The 21,287-nt window shown below is 40.3% G+C and overlaps 1 protein-coding gene and 1 long non-coding RNA gene across 3 annotated transcripts in view; both read left to right on the top strand.

Annotated features, from left to right (window-relative positions):
- rabgap1 (RAB GTPase activating protein 1) overlaps window positions 1-12,992 on the top strand; it is a 75,257-nt gene extending 62,265 nt beyond the window's left edge. For both annotated transcript variants that reach the window (XM_085463407.1, XM_085463408.1), the window contains 6 exons: window positions 180-290; window positions 543-647; window positions 2,854-2,937; window positions 8,250-8,321; window positions 11,035-11,235; window positions 11,853-12,992. In XM_085463407.1, coding sequence (XP_085319533.1) covers window positions 180-290; window positions 543-647; window positions 2,854-2,937; window positions 8,250-8,321; window positions 11,035-11,235; window positions 11,853-11,975 — 696 coding nt within the window. In that variant the 3' untranslated portion in view covers window positions 11,976-12,992. The remainder of the gene's footprint in view (window positions 1-179; window positions 291-542; window positions 648-2,853; window positions 2,938-8,249; window positions 8,322-11,034; window positions 11,236-11,852) is intronic.
- On the top strand, window positions 656-1,249 carry LOC146705656 (uncharacterized). Its single transcript, XR_014921390.1, has 2 exons — window positions 656-801; window positions 919-1,249. It is a non-coding gene; the product is annotated as an uncharacterized LOC146705656 (long non-coding RNA).
- Window positions 12,993-21,287: the final 8,295 nt, after the last annotated feature.

Raw genomic sequence — 21,287 nt, forward strand, 5'->3', positions numbered from 1 at the left:
CAGCTATCTCAGCGCTTTCCTTCCTCTTTGGTGGATCGTCACTTCTCCGTGTTCAGTGTCGTCTGTCTTAAACGTTTTGATTATTTCATTCTTAACATTTTTGTGTTGATTTGTGGTTGTTTTTCTCTTTTCTTCTTTCTAAACACTGCTTTTTTTTTCCTCTTACATTCACCATCTAGCGGGAGAATCGGCGTTTGCAAGAGGCCAACATGCGTCTGGAGCAAGAAAATGATGACTTGGCACATGAACTAGTTAGCAGCAAGATAGCCCTGCGCAAAGACCTTGACAATGTAAGCCAAAGAAGAATATTTGTGTATGATTGGGTGGGGCTGTTAAACTGTCATTTGTCACTTCTGGTAGAACATCTAAAAAAGGTTATAGCAAAGATGAAAGCGCAAGTGTTTTTGAACAGAAACTTTTTTTCCCCAATTCCTTGAAAAGAGAGAGAAAACTAAGAAGAAAGTAGGGCGACTCTGACTTTCATTGACCTACTGAGCACTGGGTTATGGTGTCTTTTGTGTGTCTGTGCATGTGTGTGTCAGGCCGAGGAGAAAGCGGACGCCCTAAATAAAGAGTTGCTGCTGACCAAACAGAAGCTGATTGAGTCGGAGGATGAGAAGAGGCGGCTGGAGGAAGAGTCTGCACAGGTTAGAGCATGTAACGCGCTCTCATCTAGAGTGAAACGGAGCCAGGGGAAAAAAGTTTCCTGCTGATGCCTAATGTGTTTGTTTTTCCTCAAAATGTCATAAGAAACACAGGGTTACAGGAAGCAACTGCTGAAACAGAAGTCGAAATATTAAGGTGACCTGCTATGACTGAGCAGTTTTTATTGTGGACAGGTCCAGGATTCACAAGAAATATTGCATCGGCTGATTTACTCTCAATCAGTGAAGTTCTGTTTGTCTCTGTCGTTTGCAGGGTATGACAGCCTGTGTGGAACTGCTTGTCTTTGAAACAAGACCGCATTTTATACTTTCCTGAGCTAGAAGCACAGCTCATAGTGAGCATGAGACCAGATTTTTTTCTGACCTTCAAGTCTTTACAAAACAGCCGTTATGTGATGAATATACCCCTGTCATACCTGAAGCCTTACATCAGACTTGGGAAATGTTAAGCACAGCCATCTTTTTGTACATGTTCTTCTGGCTGTATATTTGCCTCTCAGCCAGTTTCTCTGCATGAGACACATTTCCACATACTTTCAATTACAGAAATATTTTAAGAAAAATAAAACCACTGGCTCGCTTGAGACTTCATGTGTGGAGTTTAATGTTCTCCCTGTGTTTGTGTGGGTTCTCTCCGGATATGCTGACTTCCTCCTACATTCCAAAAACATGAACAGGGTTACGTTAATTGGTGATTCTAAATTGGCCAGAGGTGTGGATGTGAGTTTGTATGGTTGTCTGTCTCTCTGTTAGTCCTGTCAGAGACAGGCGACCTGTTCAGGGTGTACCTTGCCTTTCGGCGTATGGCAGCTGGGATAGGCTCCAGCCCAGTCACAACCCAAAGTTAGATACAGTAAGTGGAAGAAAGAAAACGGATGGGTGCTTGCTATTGCTACATTCTGAAGGTGTTACAAGCAATTCGATTATTAATGATACCTACATTAATATGTTGATGACCTACATACAGTAAAAAACAAAATATACTATTCCATAGGAATTAAGAGAGTAATTAGCAACCAGGTGTTGCTAATCAAATGCACTTGATTAACTGATGATCTACAAATCTAGCCATCTCTGTAAAAAAAAGCTGAGGTTTTGACAATTTCCCATTAGTGGAAGTCCCAGCAAGATTAGACTGTTTAATGATCCAATACACTACAGAAACCCAAGAAGTACATCTTAGACTTTAGGTTCGATTAGATTTACAAAGTTGCCTCTGAACAAACCGCAAGATTTCTAGACCAGTACCCTTTGGACAGATGAGAGCACAGTGGAGCTAGTTGGCTATAATGCACAGTGGCACTTTGGCAAAAACCAAACGCTGTATACAAACATATCCGCACAAGCACCTCATACCAGCTGTCAAGCACAGTGGCAGAGGCGTGATGATTTGGGTTTGTTTTGACATTTACAGGACCTGCGTACCTTGCACTCGTTAAGTCGACTATGAAGTCGTCTGTATACCAAAGTATTTTAGAGTCAAATGTGAGACTACAGTTTGGCTGGATTGGATCATACAACAGGATAATGATCCCAAGCACAACAGCAAATCTGCATCAGAATGGAAAAGAAAATAGTCAAGTTTGTTGCAATGGCCCAGTCAAAGTCTATTTTAACATTTTAAAGAGAGCCGAATGAATGCCCACAAACCTCAATGAACTAAAGGACCATTATAAAGAAGAGTGTATTTCTCCACAACAATATCAAAGACTGATAAAGTCATACAGAAAATTATTACTTCAAGTTATATACTGTTGCTACAGAAATGCAATAATTGTTCCAGTGAGAGAGAAAAAGATACAGAATCTCATTTACTTTAAAACCGCATTCCTGTATAGTCAACCCTCAGATATCAAAGGTTGTCAGTCTTTGATGGTTATTTTTTCAAGTTCAAGTAAAGATTCTCTTTGATGGAGAGCACAGACCCTGCTGCCCTCTGATCCTGTGCATGTTTCACGTGGTCCTCCAAGTGTCTGTGGTGTTGTTGAGTTTGTGTAACTGTGACTGATTCATGTGCTCGAGCAGAGGTTGCATAGAGGCCATGACATTGCCCTGAACTTAGTGTCTGCCAATACCTTTCCATGTCTCCTTTACATTTCATGGCAGTCACACAGTCTCTGGGGCACCACTTCTGTCCTTGGCCTCTGCCGTGTAACAGCCTAACTGTATCTCTGTGTTTTATCTACAGCTGAAGGAGATGTGCAGACGAGAGCTCGATAAGTCTGAATCAGAAATTAAGAAGAACGGGTCCATTATTGGAGAATATAAGCAGGTATGTATTGTCTGCCTACTATATGCCTACTTTCACTTTTCAGTTTACTGTGTGCAACTGAATAGTTACATTAGCAGGTCTAATAATAGTGTTTCCACTTTCATATATGTGATGTAAGTTAAAAAGTGGAAACTGTCACACAACAGTTTTTATCACAGTTCTCTTGAAGCTTATTTTGGAAAAACAAACTTATTTTAGTTTGTGTTTTCCATTTAGTTCAAGCTTCAAAACCACATCTTTACTCCCCACCCTCACAGACAGGTGGATCATAGTGCATATACACTCACCGGCCTTTATTTATTATTATAGGTACATATTACTAGTTCCTCTTAGACCCTCATTTCTCTTCCGAGCTAATGTAATTCGTCATTGTATAGTTGCTGGAAACAGTCCTCAGAGATTTTGATCCATATTGGCACGATAACATTACAGAGTTGCTGCAGATTTCTCAGCTGCATGTCCATAATATGAATCACCCCTTACACCACATCCCAAAGGTACATTATTGGATTGAAATCTGGTGGCTGGGTAGGCCATTTGAGTATATGTCATGTCCAAAATAACAGATATGGTGTGTTATTTGATGGAATTCTCTGATAGGCTGTGGTGGCCCAAATCAGCATCATTTGGCACTAATGGGTGCCAAGAAAATATCCTCTTTACCATTACACCACCAGCACCAGCCTGAACTGTTGATTCAAGGAAGAATGGATCCCTCTTCTTAAGTTGTTTATGCCAAACTGTGAATCCGAATGTTGCAGCAGAAATGGAGACTCATCAGACTGGGCAATGTTTTTCTTCTAATGTGTTGTCCAGTTTTGGTGAGCCTTAGCAAATGCCTCAGTTTCCTGTTCTTAGCTGACAGGGGTGCCACCTGGTGTGGTCTGCTGTTGCTTTAGTCCATTAGCCTAAAGGTACAATGTGATGTGCATTCAGAGATGTTATGTGCATACCTTGGTTGTAACAAGTGGTTATCTGAGTTACTGTTGCATTCCTATCAGCTGAAAGTAGTCTGGCTGTTCTGACATCAGCAAGGCAAATTGGTCTAGAAAACTGCTGCTCACTGGGTAATTTCTCTTTTTTAGACCATTCTCTGAAAAACCTAGAGATGGTTGTCTGGGAAAATTCCAGTAGATCAGAAGTTTCTGACATGCTCAGACCAACCTGTGTGGCACCAACAACCATGTATCATTCAGAGTCACTTAAATCACATTTCTTTCTCATTCCAGTCCTCGGTTTGAACTTCAGCAGATTGTCTTGACCATGTCTAAATGCACGGAGTTATTGCCATGTGATTGGCTGATTACATTATTTTTAAAAGCAGTATACCAGGTATACCAAAAAAGTGGCTGGTGACTGTGTACCTGAAGGGAAATACAAAAATAAGCAATGAATGAGGTAATAGGACATTTAATTAATGAAATAATGTGAGAGTTTAGAATAGGATAAAAATGGGAGCATCATAATCACATATAGTGGGAGCATGTTGTATGTATGTTACTCTGGCAGGGACAGACTTTTCACATTGAATTCAAGTCATCCAGAGTTGTTTCATTGTTCATAGTACGCTGAATTTTAAAAATGCAAATTCACCTTTTACACACAATCCAGCAGAGGTGGTGTCGCCAGCTTCTGTTTCTTCATTTCTATAATTCCAACCAAAATGACTACAGTATATATCTATCAATATGCAATATTGTCTAATCTTATCAAAAACCAAGGAATGGAAAAGTGTCAGAAAATTGACCAAAGCATTTATTGCTGAAATGGTTTCGGGCTGAAATCCACTGAAGTCTCACAGTGACCCAGAAAGAATAATTCAGAAGGTTGGGATAAAAATTCAGAGAGCATAAGCTGCCAGCAGTTGGCAGTCTTCACATAACTTTGAGCCAGTGCTTGCATGTTTGTCACTTTTTAGTTCATTTATATCTCGAAGCATAATGCTAATTAAATCCACTCGTTTCTTGTTGACTTTTTTCGTACGCTTGGCTGTCATTGTTGATAAGTTCTGCTTTTTACTCAGCTCAAGTAGCTTCACCAGAAACACCATCATGGTATTTTTGTTTTTGGATTATAGTTATGTTTTTGTGTGTGTGACTGAATTGTGAATTAGATTATGTGGAGCTCTGATTCCCTTGAAAGTGAGCTTTTGAGACGCTTTACACCACTTATCTTTCCTTACTTAGCCCGTCTTTTCATATCTAAGCTTCGATCGAGCCACTCATAAATATTTAAAAATAATATACTCTTTAAGAGCGCTCTGTTTTCCTTCATTTATCTATTTTCTGAAGCAGAGCTGTTCCTTAACTGAACCCGGAGCTTTTGATGGCTTAGCCTGCAAGCATATTTAAAGTTCCGTCTGTCTGAATTCCTCTCAGATCTCATCCTGTCACTTCGTGCTTAAATATAAACTCACCCAGATCAAGTGCTATTACCATCAGCGCGGGGACATTATGCAACAATCCACCTCCTATTCCTCTCTGTGGAGGGAAACAGAAATAGAAAGAAGACTAATTTAGGAACAGACCTCAACTTCACCTGAGTCTAAAAATAATAACCGTCGACTGGCTTTGATGGCAAGTGTGAAAACCGGTTATCGAATGTCCCACCGATGAGAGGAGACCGGATTTGATGGTTTTTGTGTGTATCATGGGTTGCTAGCTTGCGGTTGAGAGCTGTGTTGAGCAGACTGAAGTGTGACAGGAAGGAAGAGGGTGATTGATGGAGAGCGGGGGAAAATGAACAAAGTGTGTGGAGGGGGAGGGGGGAGCATTCAATCCGCTGGGATTGACAAGTTGAGGGATTCCCTAAAATAGCCTGGGTTGTTTACAACATAGATAGTGCGAATGATTATTCACGTAGCAATTTGCTCTTTCAATGTGTGTGAATGCCAAGAGTTTCTTTGGGGGTTTTATTTATTTATTTATTTTCCTGTGGAAATATAGCCAAAAAAAGCTTTGTGTGCTAATTGCTCCTCGAGCACATGAGGACAAAGACAAGTCTGTTAACGGTGGAGCTAAAAACGGTGTCAAGTGGTGCATTGCAATCCCCGTTCTAGGACTGGAGCTTTTGTAGATAGATGCAGGCTAGCTGGGTGCTAGCCAGGTGAAGCAGCACGTGCCAGCGCTCGTGTCTCTTGGGTTCTGTTAGCATTGCGTTGTTTTCTCTTTTCTAATTCTGATTGTTTTCCTTGTCGGTGTTTTCGGTCAGTTTTGACTAAATAAATAAATTTGATCTGATTTACTTTTAATGGTTTTAATAAGATATTTTCATTCTGGACAACATATTTTTGTTAATTTGGGTGCATCAGCACAATTATCTGCTCCTTGTGGAAATATGATGAAGTAATTAAGACTGCATGTTCTTGTAGTTCCTGCATTGTAAGTATAAGTATACTGTTTGCATGCAATAGAAAGAAAGCAAAAAGTGCCTCAGGCAGTGAAGTTACCGTGGGGCCGGATAAATTATTAAATGAAAATATTTAAAATAAATAAGGCTGAGATTGTTTTGTAGGAATAAATTGAATATAAAAAACTTTTTTTTTTAAATGCCCTCTGGGTCTTGAGCCTTCAGCAACGAGTGCAAAATCCATTATTACTGTGAAACAGTGGTATAGAAAAGAAACTCATAACAAGGATGGAGAAAATGACTACCGTGGTCATCCTGAATTTAAATGAGCAAAATAATCATTTACAGCTTGCTTGCAGATGGTGCAGCGATAACGATTCCTTGCCCTAAGATGGACAAGTACCCCCATCTTTCACAGGCTTGAAATCCCATCAGAACATATTGTCCTCCTCACTATGTCCCTGTTAGAGTCATCCTTCTAATTATAGAAAAAAACTGAAGGAGAGTAAAATCCCTGCTGCCGAAATGGGGACAAAAACTGACTGAAGACTTGAATGGCTTAAGGCTCAGCAGCTCGGGTAAGAAAAAAGCAAAAAAGAAACAGATGCTCCGCTAGTTAAAAAGGACGCAGGGAGATTAAAACTGCAGGACTACAGACAAAAGATCAAAAAAGAAGAGATAAGAGGTCAGTAGTTACGGAGCTGGGTATAGTAACGGCCAATATGAGGGAGAATGTGACAGGATGGAAAGATAGCTGCATGATAAGTATAGTAAAAAAAATGAGAGATGAGGGTCACCAATATAATGTATGTAACACAGAGAATAAGAGCAAAAGTAGATGTCGAGATAGATGGACTGTCTATAGACGGCCTGATGTCTCTTATAGGATAACTCGTTGCACTCTGATTTCTCTGTCCGTCTGCAAGCTACAGGAAAAGTTTGTGGGTGTTTGTTTGACTCTCAGGATGCTTGTAGCTGTTTGAAGGAGAAGGGGAAAAGGAGATTTGAATATACATAAGGCCTATGACACCACTAATGCACTTAAAGCTAAGAGGATAAAGTCCATACAGACTTATTAACCTATAAACACAGTAGGGGAAACACAACTGTCTGTCTATTTGTTAGCAGTTTTCAATATATCATTTTCAAATTTTGATTGACAGTAGATGCCAACAACACCTTGAGGTGATTTAAGACACACCAGTTGTGAAAACCAGTAAAAATTGTATATTACCCACAATTTGTTTTCATCTTCAAACTTCTCAACAATATCCTAGACCTTGGGGGGGCATGAGCACTTGACCTTGACCTTCATTGTTAGCGATAAAAAGGTCAGAAGAAGAAACCATATCAAAAAATATGTCATACGAAAAGCGATGGAGAGAGTTGTACACCACCTCAATTCAACACCTTACAAGGTCACAATGATGCCATAACTGACTGACGTCATCCTAGGATAATAAAACATGCGCATGTTATAATAAAAACATTATAAAACATCGCAGTTTCAGTATAGCCCTTGCCCTACGGGGGGAGTGGTGCTCTCTGAGTGCTGATGTTATTCTTATTACTCTGTCTGTATTGTGTTTTTACCATATTATGGGGATGAACAGTTTTCATTCATAAATATTCATCAAACTTTTTCTGAAAGGGAGTTTTTTCCCTCCTGTTTTCCTGTGTATACTTTGTTTTACTATTAGGTTTTTTGTTTTAAAACAGCCCAGTGGCTGGGTGCTTAGGTAAATTAATGATTTGAATCTTTGATTGTTGTTGGCCGAAAACTAAGCAAGCTTTTGTGGCTTGTTGGAGCTGTGTTGAAGCACCAGAGACTGGAAAAAGCTTGACTTGAAGTACAGATTATTGGTATTGAGTATTCATTTTAATTGAAAAGCGTTCCTCTGGTTTAATTGACGAGCTCTGTCTAAAAGTGGGTGAACAAACCAAGCTGTTTTTGTTTTCTGCAGATCTGCTCCCAGCTGAGCGAACGACTAGAGAAACAACAGACGGCTACGCGAGGAGAACTCGAGAAAATCAGGGTGAGTTTTACACCAACCCAAATGACGTAACCATGACGCCAGGATTAACTTTGTCACTTTATGAGTTTACAAAGTGTATTACAATTTTTACCTCTCATTACTCCATGAGCTGCCATGTAATGTGCTCCTCTGTCAGCAGGATTCAATTCATTGCTTAAAGACACTTCTGATGAACAGATAACCTGTTTTAACATCTGAGACACAGCCTCATATACATTGATTTGCTTGTCAGTGAGTGAAATAAGTATTTGATCCCCTACAACCCAGCCACAATTCTAGATCCCACAGATTATCAATCAATTGTAATCTGTGGGATACTCCTGATCTGAACTTATGTTCTTAAGCATATACCTGTCGATAGAATCAGTTTCTTCCATTGCAACCTCTCCACCTCCATGTGCAAGACCAAAGAGCTATCAAAAGACATCAGGGGCAAGATTGGCTGAATGGACTTCAAGACCATCACCAAGAAGTTGGTGTTGTGAAATATAAAATAACCAGTTGTTATAGATGTAGAGGTCAATGCAAGATTTTGGCTCATGGGAGGAGGAAGATCATGAGAAAAGTCTTGGAGCAGCCCAAAAGTACATGGAAGGAGCTTGTTAATGATCTGAAGGCAGTTAGGAGCACAGTCGCCAAGAGGCACCTCCACTGGTAGCACACCATGCAGTAATGGTGTGAAGTTTTTCAGCACCCACAAGGTCCCCGTGCTCAGGAAGACACATGTACAGGCCAAGAAATGCTGACTCAGACCCAAAGAACACCCCCTGCATAGTCAAGCATGGAGGTGGAAACATGCTGAAGAGCTGTTTTCTGCTAAGGATACGGGACGACTTCACCGCATTGAGAGGCCGATGGACGGATCATTTACTGTAAAATCTATGACATGAACCCCCATCCCCCAATACATGCAAAAGAAGCCAATGAGCCTTTTTGACCAATTATATTAAAAATGAGCATCAACTCTTGTTACTCTGGCATCCCAGCACAGAGGGCCTACTTAGTCTAGAGATAACTGGCTGTCTAGAGAGTGGTTCTTAGCTCTGTCTGGAAAGCTTTGAGTCAAAGATTACATGAACAAGAAAGTTTGACTGAACCTACAGGTTAAAGTAAAACCTGTAGTTAAATGTAATGTTTAAAATCAGATCTTTTGGGGGGAAGAGTGAGGAGCATGACCGAGGAGGCCATGGCAGTTTTACCTGTGGCCCGTGAAGTATTAGTTCAAACAGTAGGCGATGTAAGAAAAGGGCAGTTTTGGCAGGAAGCTCACAAAATGTTTAGTGCACCAAGGTCAAGTCATGTAAAGGTTGCAGCAGGACCTCTCTGCCTGTGTGGAGGTAAATCTGTGCAGTTTTTTTCTATACTACTAATGGTGCAGAAATTCTCCTAACTGTCAGCAGCTGCTGTAGCTGCTCACAGATGCATTTTTTTTTTTTTAGATATTTAAATAAACACACTGACAGCGACTCACTAAAACTGAATTTGAAGTGACAAGAGCACCAATTGCAGCTCAAGCACTCTGCTGCTTCATTAAGGCCACTTCTGCAACAATGAGACTGGAAACTTTACATATAATTACTATTCAGCTTAAAACTGGCCACATTTAATCCAAATTAAATATTCTCATAAAATATTCATTTTTAGGAAGCGTCTCCACCGGCTGCCTCAGTCGGCTGTTGTTACTGTGGCAAGCAACCCTGAATGTAAAGTCCTGTCGACAGTCCTACATGTTGGTGCCAACTCAGGCACTGATCTGTCTAGAATAATCTCAGAGGAGTCGCCCTACTAGTCTGGTTATCCTGAGCCAAACTTAGAAAGAGCAACTGAAAGTAAATAATACTTTTACTTACCTCATCTGCTCAAACAGACTTCATATGCCTTCTGCAAAAACATGGAATTTAACAAATAGCTCAAAAAGTTTTGAATGAATTCTGATAAAACTCTGTAGGGGTGTAGAGCGAGGTCATGTTAACAATCCATTAAAATTAGGATCATATTCAACAAAGTCTTCAAGGTCACTTTCATGATTTATGGGTCAAAAACGGACAAAAACCCTTCGAACTTTGACACTATGATTCTTGCGGTGACTTTAATTTCATACCTGTCAGCATCTTTTTTTGTTTGTTTTTTTTGGATTTAGGAGAAGGTGGAGTTATCAGCTCGCACTGTCAACCTAGGCTAACAATTCGATCCTAAGTAACAAACTAATACACACTTTTTGACTGGCTGAACATCACAATCAGTGACACAGCACAGCATGTATTTTCTCAGATAATTACAGTAGACATCAACACTTTACACAGGTGAGATGTTCCATTCACTGAGGTGAAGCAGACTTTAAGGTGAAGCAGACTTCCAGGCCTGATGAGTTATTTAGAAATGAGAAGAGTGAGAGAGAAATCTTTCTTTTTGTTTTGTTTTTAGCACCAGGCTATAAATCGGTTTTAACACATGAGTCTATGGGGTTTTTTGGACGCAGCCTAAGTGGTGATCATTATGAAAACTTTACAGCGAGAAGACAGCTGGGTAGCTATAAATATCTGCATTCAATTGAGACAACAGTTGTTTGGTGAGAGGAAAAACATTTGGGGCATTCTCCTGTTCCATTTTAAGTTTTCCTTTTCTCACTCCGTCTCTTTCTTCTCTAACCTTGCTCAGGCTTAAAGTGTCCTCTTACCTCTTCTGTTTGTTTCTTCCTCCCCCTCATATGTAGGCGAAAGTTGAAGGCTGCGAGAAATGCAGCAGTCTTTTCAACAAGGAGGGACGGGTACGGGCCGCTGTGACCACAGCATCTGCCGGGGGAGCCGAGGAGACCGATGAAGAGAAGGAGGCTCTGAAAAACCAGCTGAGGGAGATGGAGCTGGAACTAGCTCAGACCAAACTGCAGCTGGTGGAGGCCGAGTGCAAAATCCAGGTAGGGTCCAGAGGTCAGAGTGTGAGTCATTCATTATTCTGACATGGGATGTTTCTTAAAGTTGAAAGTAAAACATTGTGTCATTCGTGTTGAAAGGAGAAAAAAAGGAGGCCACATTTCTGCTCTAATTACTTTATCACCCCCGAACAGGCACAGCAGCAGTAACCTGCAGCACAGGCCCAACAAATGAAAGCAGAACATTTTCTTTTAAGAAGATAGAGTTGAAGAAACCTGCAGCTTTATGCGACAGCTCGATTTAATTTACTAATTGAGGACAGTGCTGTGATCACAGGCTCTGAATCAACGTTAGCATGTAATGGAATCAGAAAAGAAGCATTGTTATTATAGCGGGGAGCTTTTAAACATTGCTGTGTTAAGTGTTTTTTTTAAAAACCCGTGTGAGCAGAGTGAAAAAATTGAGGTCTAGTTTCTAAATAGAGGCTTAAGGGGGAAAAATGCATTAAAGTGACTGCAACAAAGCGCTCTGTGTGGAGATTACTTGGAGTGATGATGAGGAAAGTTGAGGATTTTGTGTTGGACTCAAAGCTGCAAAGTAAAAGCAGTAAATAAGATATATTGCCTGTTTGGGCTGTAATTTCTTGCTCTCTTTCATCCAGGATCTGGAGCACCACCTGGGTCTGGCTCTCAATGAGGTGCAGGCCGCCAAGAAGACCTGGTTCAACCGCACACTCAGCTCCATCAAAACCGTCACTGGGACCCAGGGCAAGGAGACCACCTAACCTAACATTCCCTATCCACCCAGTTTCGACCGGATTATGTCTGGAGATCGGCGCAACTCATCACGCCGAAACCTCCGGACCTCTAACGTAACCCACCGGGCCATAACTTTGACATGAACATTAGCCGTTAAATCCCAGGATCACTTTGCTACAGGCTGTGTTCCTCCTAACAACAATATCGTCGTGTTTCCCTCATTCCTGATCTAATCTGCCCAGCACAAATCCCAAATGACTGCAGCCAACTGATGAGAAGGGGTTGCAAACATGAGATGAATGAATTACAGCAGTACCACTCTCTGAGACAGTGTGCTTCCAGCAGTCACATAAAGACAAGTGTTTAAAAATGAAAATAACAAAAAAACAGCATAATTATTTCTGTCTTTGTACTGCTGATATTAAAGACCCACAGAAGGAAGGTAAGGACACCTGAAATGTCTTTGTCCTTACGGGATAGAGAAGAAAACACTCCGTCCTTCCTTGCCGCTCTGTGTGCACTTCCCTTCTAAACTACTGGCACAAAACTACCAGTCCCTGTAAATGTTTTGTTTTAGGTACGAGAGCTAATAGATGCCTTTTTGAAATGGAGCATTTTCTAATTTACGTTGAACAATACCTTTTGTTGTTGTCTGTTTTGTTTTGCTTTTTTCTTGTACCTTGTCAAATATGCTTGCGTAAAGGGGAAACGTATGTGTGAATGTAAGAGCGCATGTTAATTTGCTTTGTTTTCGACTGTGAGGTGATGTTTGAGTGGATAAATATTTGACTAAAATAATGTGCAAAACTGTGTGTGTTCAAAAGAAAGAGCTGGAAAGTGTGCGTAAGCCCTAGGGAAAGAAAAAGCACTAAGGTTGTGAGTGTACGCCTGCATGCAAGCTGTTTGTCTAGTCTGCTTCAATGTTCAAGCGTGTATATGAACGATGCTAACAAGAGGTTTGATGACAAAGCCTTGATCTGAAGGTTGGTAAAAAGTGGTTGGTATAATTATGTAATTTATGATAAAAGCTGCTGTAATGTTAACCGACAGCTTAACCTTTCCTCGTGTCAAATTTCACACGCAGGGTTTGTTTGGTTTGGGTCACTTGGCGCAAAGAAAAGCTCAAAACCACGCAAACCTCTGTGTGTGCTGCACAAGCGTACTGTGAGAGTGTGAGGATAGCTGAAACACACAGCGATGCATCGTTTGCCAGAAAGCTTATGCACTGCTTAGAGGAAGTCTGAATCGGAAAACACACACAGACAGAAAGTTTGATTTCCTACTGCACTGAAGCCCACCTTTAAGCCCCGCCTCCCTCTACCCACGCCTCCAGCTGCACTGCAATCTTTGACCTTTTGACCAAGGTCCCATTTAATCCTTGGTTGTGCAGCACGCCAGGCACATTTCAGTCACACTTTTGGTTGTTAAAAAACACTGAACTAAAATGCAGACACACATGTGTGTGTAAATATATATATTTTAAAAAAAAAGCTAGTTAAAAGTAGTCCCTCATGTCCACCTGCACAGAAGGTTATAATAACATGAGATCTGAAAGAAGATATGCAGTTAGCAGCAAAACCGTGCTCTGTCAACGAGAGGTCAGTCCAAAACACCAGCATGAAGGACACAGACGAGAGCGGGGAATAACCAGATAACGCATGACATCACAAGACCTGGGTGTTTGATGATGCAACAAGTTAAAGTTTGCGTTGTTGTGTGTCTCTATGCTATTAAGTCCAGTATCCAGTCAGAGGTAGCATCGAGGGATTAGATTGCTTTACTGGCTTCCAACGCAGAGCAAAAGCCCCGCTAACCCCACCCCCCAACAGATCGATGAATCCGTGCCTCGGAGCATTCGACGTGCTCAATCAGATCACAGTGCTGAGGAGACTTAAACATTAAGGTGGCGACCGACACTCCTGCGAACGCAGGGACAGAAAGGCCACACATGTGAAGACACCTGTGAGCAGCTCAGGAGTGTGGATCAGGATAATCCGTCTGTGGGGGTTGATGTAAAAAAGTGCTTGTGTGTTTTCATATTTAGCCAACTCAAAAGGGAGCTCATCAATATTCTAGTTTCTATTCATAATTTACTGCAAGACTGAAAAAAAAATGAGAAAAAGCGCAATTTTTCAAACTTACTGTAAATTGTATAAATTCTGATATGAAAGGTGTAATCTGATTGGCTTGTATTCTAGTGATGTCAGAGGAGGAGTCCGCATGAAGTTGAAAGAAACGAAGGGCCATCCCTCTAAAGGCACTGGGTTGTAAATAAGAAACATTAAAAAAAACAAAAAACCTAAATATTGAGTTTTTGTTTATGATTTTCTACTCTGTAACTATAACTAATGATGCCTACTTGTACCCACCCACCTGCTGCCGTGCTACAGTTTGATTCACAACAATGTTTTAATGTTCGTTTGTTTATTTGGGGCTCTTTTTTTTTGGCTCTAAGCTTTTCAGTCAGACTGCTGTTTGGTTAATTAAATGCCAAAACGTAGCTTTATCATCCAACGACAAAAACATTATCAACGTGTGCAAATTGTAATAGTGTAGAATGCACTGTGTATACTTCATGAATTTCAATATAAAGATATCAACAGAAGAATATCTGCGTGTCTTTCCGTTATTTTGCATCTTTATTTATTTAAAAAAAGACAAACAATATAAAATCGAATAAAGGTTAAAAGGAACTTTACAGGAGCACAGGGCTAAAGTGATAAAGTCTCAATATGATATTGTGGTTTGAAATGCCAACTGTTTATGATGTGAAAAAACTTTATCCTGGTTGTCACATTCAGTATTTTGCATACTGGGACCTTTTATGATTATGGAGGAATAAGATGAAACGGGGATGGAAAGAAAAACAGAAGGGAGCAGAGCGCCCTGTGATCATGACGATGCTGCAGATTAATTATGTTTGCACAGTAAGAGGAGTCAAAACAGTAAGATGATAGAAGATAGTCATTAAAGTAAGCCATTATAATCGTTAAGCAAAAGTGTTGTTGCTCAACTTGAAGTCCAGTGAGAGAAACTGCTGCTTCTCTGTTTTAGGTAACTGTGAACTTTGATAGGTAAAAGCATCACCTTACCCTCTGAGTGTGTGTGACCTTGCTCACTCCCATCAATATCTTCTTTCCACCAATTTCAACGAGAAAGGAATCACTGTTACTTTTAAAGCTATTAAAGTATTGAGAAGCCACAAAATGAATTAAAGCTTAAAACCTAAAACTTATTAGTATTTTGCTCCTTTAACTCTTATATCGCTTGAGTTTGAAGGCAGTATCTATAAAATAACACAAAAAAAGCCTTACATGTCAATATCCTCTTCAGTGTCTCGAGTTGGAATTGAGAAAGAGATAAAAGAGGCCCATGATGGTGATATAATGAGACTTCTCTTTGTGTCCTCTTGGGAGGTTCTGAGAGTTTTAAAGATGAAAATAAACCTGTTTCTGCTAGCTAATTATGTCTTGTGAAAACAGGCTATCTGTCAGACACTTAAACAAGCCTTTTCCCTCGAGATGCATGGAAAGCTCTTCGTAGCTTGTACGCACTTTGGCGCCGGTTCTATCGCTCATCTTCTCCCTCAGAGAACGTGCCTCAAAATGATGGGTGCATTGTTATCTGTGTCAGGGATGAGCTATTTTCTGCCTTCGCCTCAGTGTATGATATGTGCAATGTGCACTAGTTGAACTGGAGGTCTCACATATATCATTTGGAGTGTTTATAACTTAGATCTAGCCGATAAATTAACACCTTTAGTGACGACGGCAGTGGGGAGTTTGGCTCTGCAGCTGCAGATTGCAAAGAAGCAGGCATGAAAAGTTGGAAAGCCGGTAGCATACCGGGAGCTGCTGGAGGTAACAAACGCCAGCATTATGCAATCTGCTTCACACTTTATCCCCCTCCTTTTTCTAGCCTGCGTATAAGACTGTAAACAAATGGCACCAAGCACCAAAATAGAATGTCACAGGGACTGCTGATGGGTGCTGTCTTCGACTTTAATGGTTGTTGATGTATGAATCAGGGATGGAACTCTGTGTGTCTGTCAGAGAATATGCCTAAGAGGGGCAGTGTGACAGTATTTTTACAACCTCATAAACTTCCTGGCACCTGATCTTGTGAACTCACAAACAAGACTGAACTTGGCTTCTTTTGATAAGTTTATCTCTGAGACTAAATATTCATATGACTTAGCTTCAGATGTCAAAGGGATAAGTGGTAGGGTGAAGGTGGAAAAGTGTTCCACCCCGACTTCACTCTAGAGCCTCTGGAGCCTGTTAGAAAACAGAATTCATAAATTCAACAGTAGTAAATGCTGCAAATTTAGTATGTAATAAAAAATATTCCGCCACAGTAGATCCCTACAGGAATTCCTATACAGGAATCTACTGTCAACTACTGCTTTGATGAAAGCTGTTTCTGCAGAGTAGCATATCTGGAGATCTGCAAGAACTTTTAGACTTTCAGAATTTTAATTTAATAAATATGTGAAAATGTCTGACTCTTTACAGTTTAAATTCCTATTGGATTCACTCGCTGAACTGTACCTTGTGTGCTATGGGAAATAAGCCGTATGGCTCATCTGCTTATATCTTGTTGAATTCAGGTCGTTAGATCCACAAATAGCATTGAATATTAGTAGCACAGGACACGTGATCACAGCCTGTAAGCAAAGAAAATTTGCTGGAATTATTAACTGAATCATTTCTAAGTGATTAGCCCTTCGACAGACTGACGACCTGTCCAGGTTGTATCCTGCCTCTTGCCCTAAGACAGCAGGGATAGGCTCCAGCGCCCCCCATGACCCTGAAAAGGATAAGTGGATAGATGGATTTCTAAGTGATTATTATCCTCACACTGCATTGCTACTCCCGATCTTAGGGTTTCCCTACCTCTGATATCCCACTTTAATCACTGGGTGTATTAATAATTTAAATACTTTGTCAAATAAAATCAAGCTCTTCAGTCATGTTAGCTAGCTGGAAAGCAGGCTACATCATAAGTAAAATAAGTAGTTGGTATTAGGGGTGCAATGATACTCGTATCGATATTGAACCGTTCGATACAGTGCTTTTGGTTCGGTACGCATTTGTATCGAACAATACAAAAGTTTTAATTTATTTTATCAACTTTCCTTCTGACGATGCTGTCCGTGTTGAGCGCTCAGTGGATCTGCGTTCGACTACTCCGCCTAGGCTGCACTGAGTGCAGCGCAAGCTAGCAAGACAGAAGCTAAGCTCATTGCAACATGGCTACTGCCTCAACGCTACCTGAAATTGAACCTCCCCCACCCTCATTCAGATCTGGTGTTCGGAACTATCTTGGTTTTCATGTGAAGCATGACCCTGATGGTAAGCGCGTCATGGACAAAAGAAAAACAGTATGTCGGATGTGCCATGCAATGCTCAATTACATTGGTGGGAGCTAGTGTGTTAGCGCAGTTAGCTCGTTAACGTGCTGACACCGTCCAGCCCCACGCACGGGGCGATCTGCGGTAACTCGTTAACGGAGATTTGCCGTGTTATGGCGTTAATGTCAGTTTAACAAGATTAACGCTGACAGCACTAGTGGGAACACAACGAATATGACTGCACATTTACACCGACATCATCCTAGTGCAAAGACAAGTGGAAGCAGACAAAAACAACAAGCACGCATGCTACAAACTTTACCCGAGTCATTTAGACAGCCACATGATTCTCCTGAGAGCCATTTCTCTGTAATAAACTCTCTTTTCCAAAGATGAGTGATTTCTCGATCAGATAGATTTATTTTTTTTATTTTGTTGTTTCAGCAACATTAAATTTAAAAACTGTACTTTTGGGTTAAAATATATATTTATAATTTTAATAAATTATAAATTAAAAAGGCATGAACATTTTTTGTATCGAAAAAATATCGAACCGTGACACCAAAGTATCGACCCGAACCGTGAATTTTGTGCATCATTGCACCCCTAGTTGGTATATATATTGGCTAATAAGGCTCTTGAAAAACATTTATACATAAAGGATTTAGCTGTTTGATCCAAGATGCTAGTTGTCTGTGGTTTTATTTTTAATCTCTCTGCAGCTATTTTGACTCCCCCCCCCCCTGCTCTCTGTTTCATCGATCATGTATCTGTTTGTGTTTCCTATTTTGCTCTTATTGACGGAAGGGAAAGGAGACAAAGAAATGAGTGGTCACTTATTCACACTCAGTTGTAATCTAATTTTTACATAACACTCAGCCTCTTCCTTTATGGATGGTGTGTGAATGTTTGGATATTTTAAGGTGAAAAGGTGAAAATCCTGAGCGGTGGATCTTGTTAGTTTCATCTCTGCTGCCTCATTTGCTCAGGTGAGGATTGTGGAGAATGCAAACCCTCCACCGCTTCAGGAAATATATGTGCTTCGGTTAAAATTTCACACATCTTTGTTGTGGCCAATTACTCTGCTATCATTGCCTTCTTAATGAATAATTAAGCCTGAGGGTATTCTCGCAGGAAGCCGAGAGCCGTGACATTTGATTATCATGGTTTTTGAGTTCGATTTGGAGTGTTGAGGAAAAATAATGAAAACTTCCTGTCTAAAACATTTGCCAGTCGTGATTTTGTGTATATCAGATGGACTAGGTGCCTTCTCCTATCAGTCTCAGTAGACAAATCCACCAAATCTGCACCTTTATATTTGGACTTGATTTTCTTATACATGAGGTCGCTGTGTACTGAGCTCACATTAGGAAAATGGACTGAGAAATATGATTTTTATAAAAGTCAAAGGTGGTAATGTTTAAATTAAATTACTGATATTTCAAATGTGTTAGCAAATAGGAATAAAGATCTGGATTTATACGTGTTATTGTAAAGATGTTAGAGCTGCTCTCTGCACTGCCAGAGGTCACAGGAGAATGGTCAGATTGTTTCAGGCTGACAGAACAACAACAGTAAGTCAAATGTGTGTGTGGGTGGGGGTGGGGGGATATATGTGTATTGAGAGTGTGGGGAGTGAGTTGGAGGGTGGGGTGGGCTGCTTTTAACTATGTAAAGCACTTTGTGCTACATTTTTTCTGTATGAAAAGTGCTTTATAAATAAAGATTGATTGATTGATTGATTGATTGAAATAACCACTTGTTACATGAGGGTATGCATCTCTGAATGCACAACACATTGAACCTAGATGGGCTCCAGCAACAGAAGACCAGATGGGAAACTGAGGCTACAATTCATATGTGCTCACCAGAACTGGACCATAGAAGATTGGAAAATGTTTCCTGGTCTGATGAGTCTTGATTCTGCTGGGACATTCAGATGGAAAGGTCCAAATTTCAACATGAAAGAATAAATCCATCCTATTCTGTATCAGCAGTACAGGCTGTTGATGTCCAGTCTATTGTCCAATAGAGCACATCTGGGATGTGGTAGAACAGGAGATTCCAATCAGTTAGCTGACAAATCTGCAGCAACTGCATGATGCCGTCATGTCAACATGAACCAAAATCTCTGATGAATGTTTGGTACCTTCTGAAGTCATGCCATGAATGATGAAAAAAGGGGACCAAACCAGTACTACCAAGGGGTAAGTAATAAAGTGTGTATATTTTGTTACAAACTGTTTATGTGGTTGTGGCAATAGATTGTTGATAATCTTACACAGTAAGCCAAACATAGCCAAATAAGTAAGTAAAGAAGAATAGATAGTTTTCTGCTTCCTCACTGTAGTTCGAGGTGTGATGACATGTGCTTGTGCTTTGCACAACATGTCTCAATCACCTATTCACACACTTTTTTCTTCATCTATCTAAAACTAACACACCAAAGAACGTACCAGGAGCAAATCTGGCTTTGGTATCTTGCCCTAGGATACTTTGTGATGCAGCCAGGGATCGAACCGCAGACCACCCATAAACACCTGCTTAATTAAAATGGACCTATTTTGCTCAAATGAAGAAATAAAACTGCAGACCAGTCAGTCTTATATTTGTCAAAATATGCTAGAATTATCACACAGTTTACCAACCATACAATCTGGGTTTAGATCCCGTGTGGTTGTGGCATTCGAATAAAATAGCTACTCTAAATGTAGAGCTGATATTTGATGTTGTGTTGGCTTTAGCTGTTTGCTGGCCTTGTTAAATCTTCACCAGCAATGTTGTCATCTATAAACAGGCACTGATGTCCTCTGTCAGGGGGAGAGGAATGAGTCCTGTCCAATTAATCTGATTTGTGAGCATATCGTCGTTTCTTGTTACCAGCTGAAATACAATACAGGCCATCCCAAAAAGTTGTCAGCAGTCCAAGGTCATTTATTACCCCACAGTGTATGAGTCTGCACCTAGCATACAGATGACTCTGGTATTATATTGAGTCTTATTAGTTTTCCAGATTAGTGTGTACATAAGCGAGCGTGCACAAAGCCAGGTTTCAAACTGTGGTGTTTCTGCTTCAGTTAATTTTTAATCACGTACATCCTCCTCTACTTCTGAGCAGTCATTGTAAAACAAGTCTTTATAGAAGACAGTTGTTTCATTGTATTAAGGTTTTATCATGTTAATGGGAGCTGGCATGCAAATGGAGCATCCCATTCAGATTTCTGACACCTCTGTCTGCATTTTCAAGGGAAAATAATACCATAAAACAGTACTTTAAGCCTGAATTAATGCATTAATTCTACCACAATTGACACAATGTACTAATACTGAGCAGGGTTTAATTTGTCAGGATGGCTGTCATAGTCTGGCGAGTTTAGACGTCATCCTTGCTGTCCTCTTTGCTTTCTGTCAGATGAAAAAGGCATGTCGTTTTTCTCTGTTGTCTTTTTTAGGAAACAGCACGCACAGACACTTATTGCTGTGTTGGATGATTGGCGGCTATGGCTGTGCGTTGATGGTGTTGACTACTGGAGATGTCACTGGATACTCAGACTCAGCCATAAGCAGTACTGCTTTAGAGAGGACTGACAGCTTATGTTTCTAAACCACTATGTGCTGAAACTCTTAGAGAAACTTACCAATTATTGTCCATAACCTTGAGTCTGACATTATGGCGTGACATAAAAAAACATAAAGATCCTCCATCTTTAAAGCATCTGACTTGAAACTGCTTTCATTTTTCAGCATGACAATGATCCTGAACACACAGACAATAAAAAGCATACCTGGATAGAAACTATCAGTAATAGATTGGCCTCTCCAGAGCCTGGACCTCAACAATATTGAAGCAGTGTGGGATCATCTTGACAGAGAATGAAACATAAGGCAGCCAACGTCCAATATCAAATTTTAAATTGGTTTGCAGCTTCTATTGATAAAGACCTAGTAATTAAATAACAGATAAGCAATTAAATGATAGTAAAGT

This window comes from Copadichromis virginalis, linkage group LG7 (genome assembly GCF_057382275.1).
Source record: "Copadichromis virginalis isolate Kocher_CV1m ecotype Utaka linkage group LG7, C_Virginalis_male_GT1.1, whole genome shotgun sequence".
Classification (NCBI taxonomy): Eukaryota; Metazoa; Chordata; class Actinopteri; order Cichliformes; family Cichlidae; genus Copadichromis; species Copadichromis virginalis.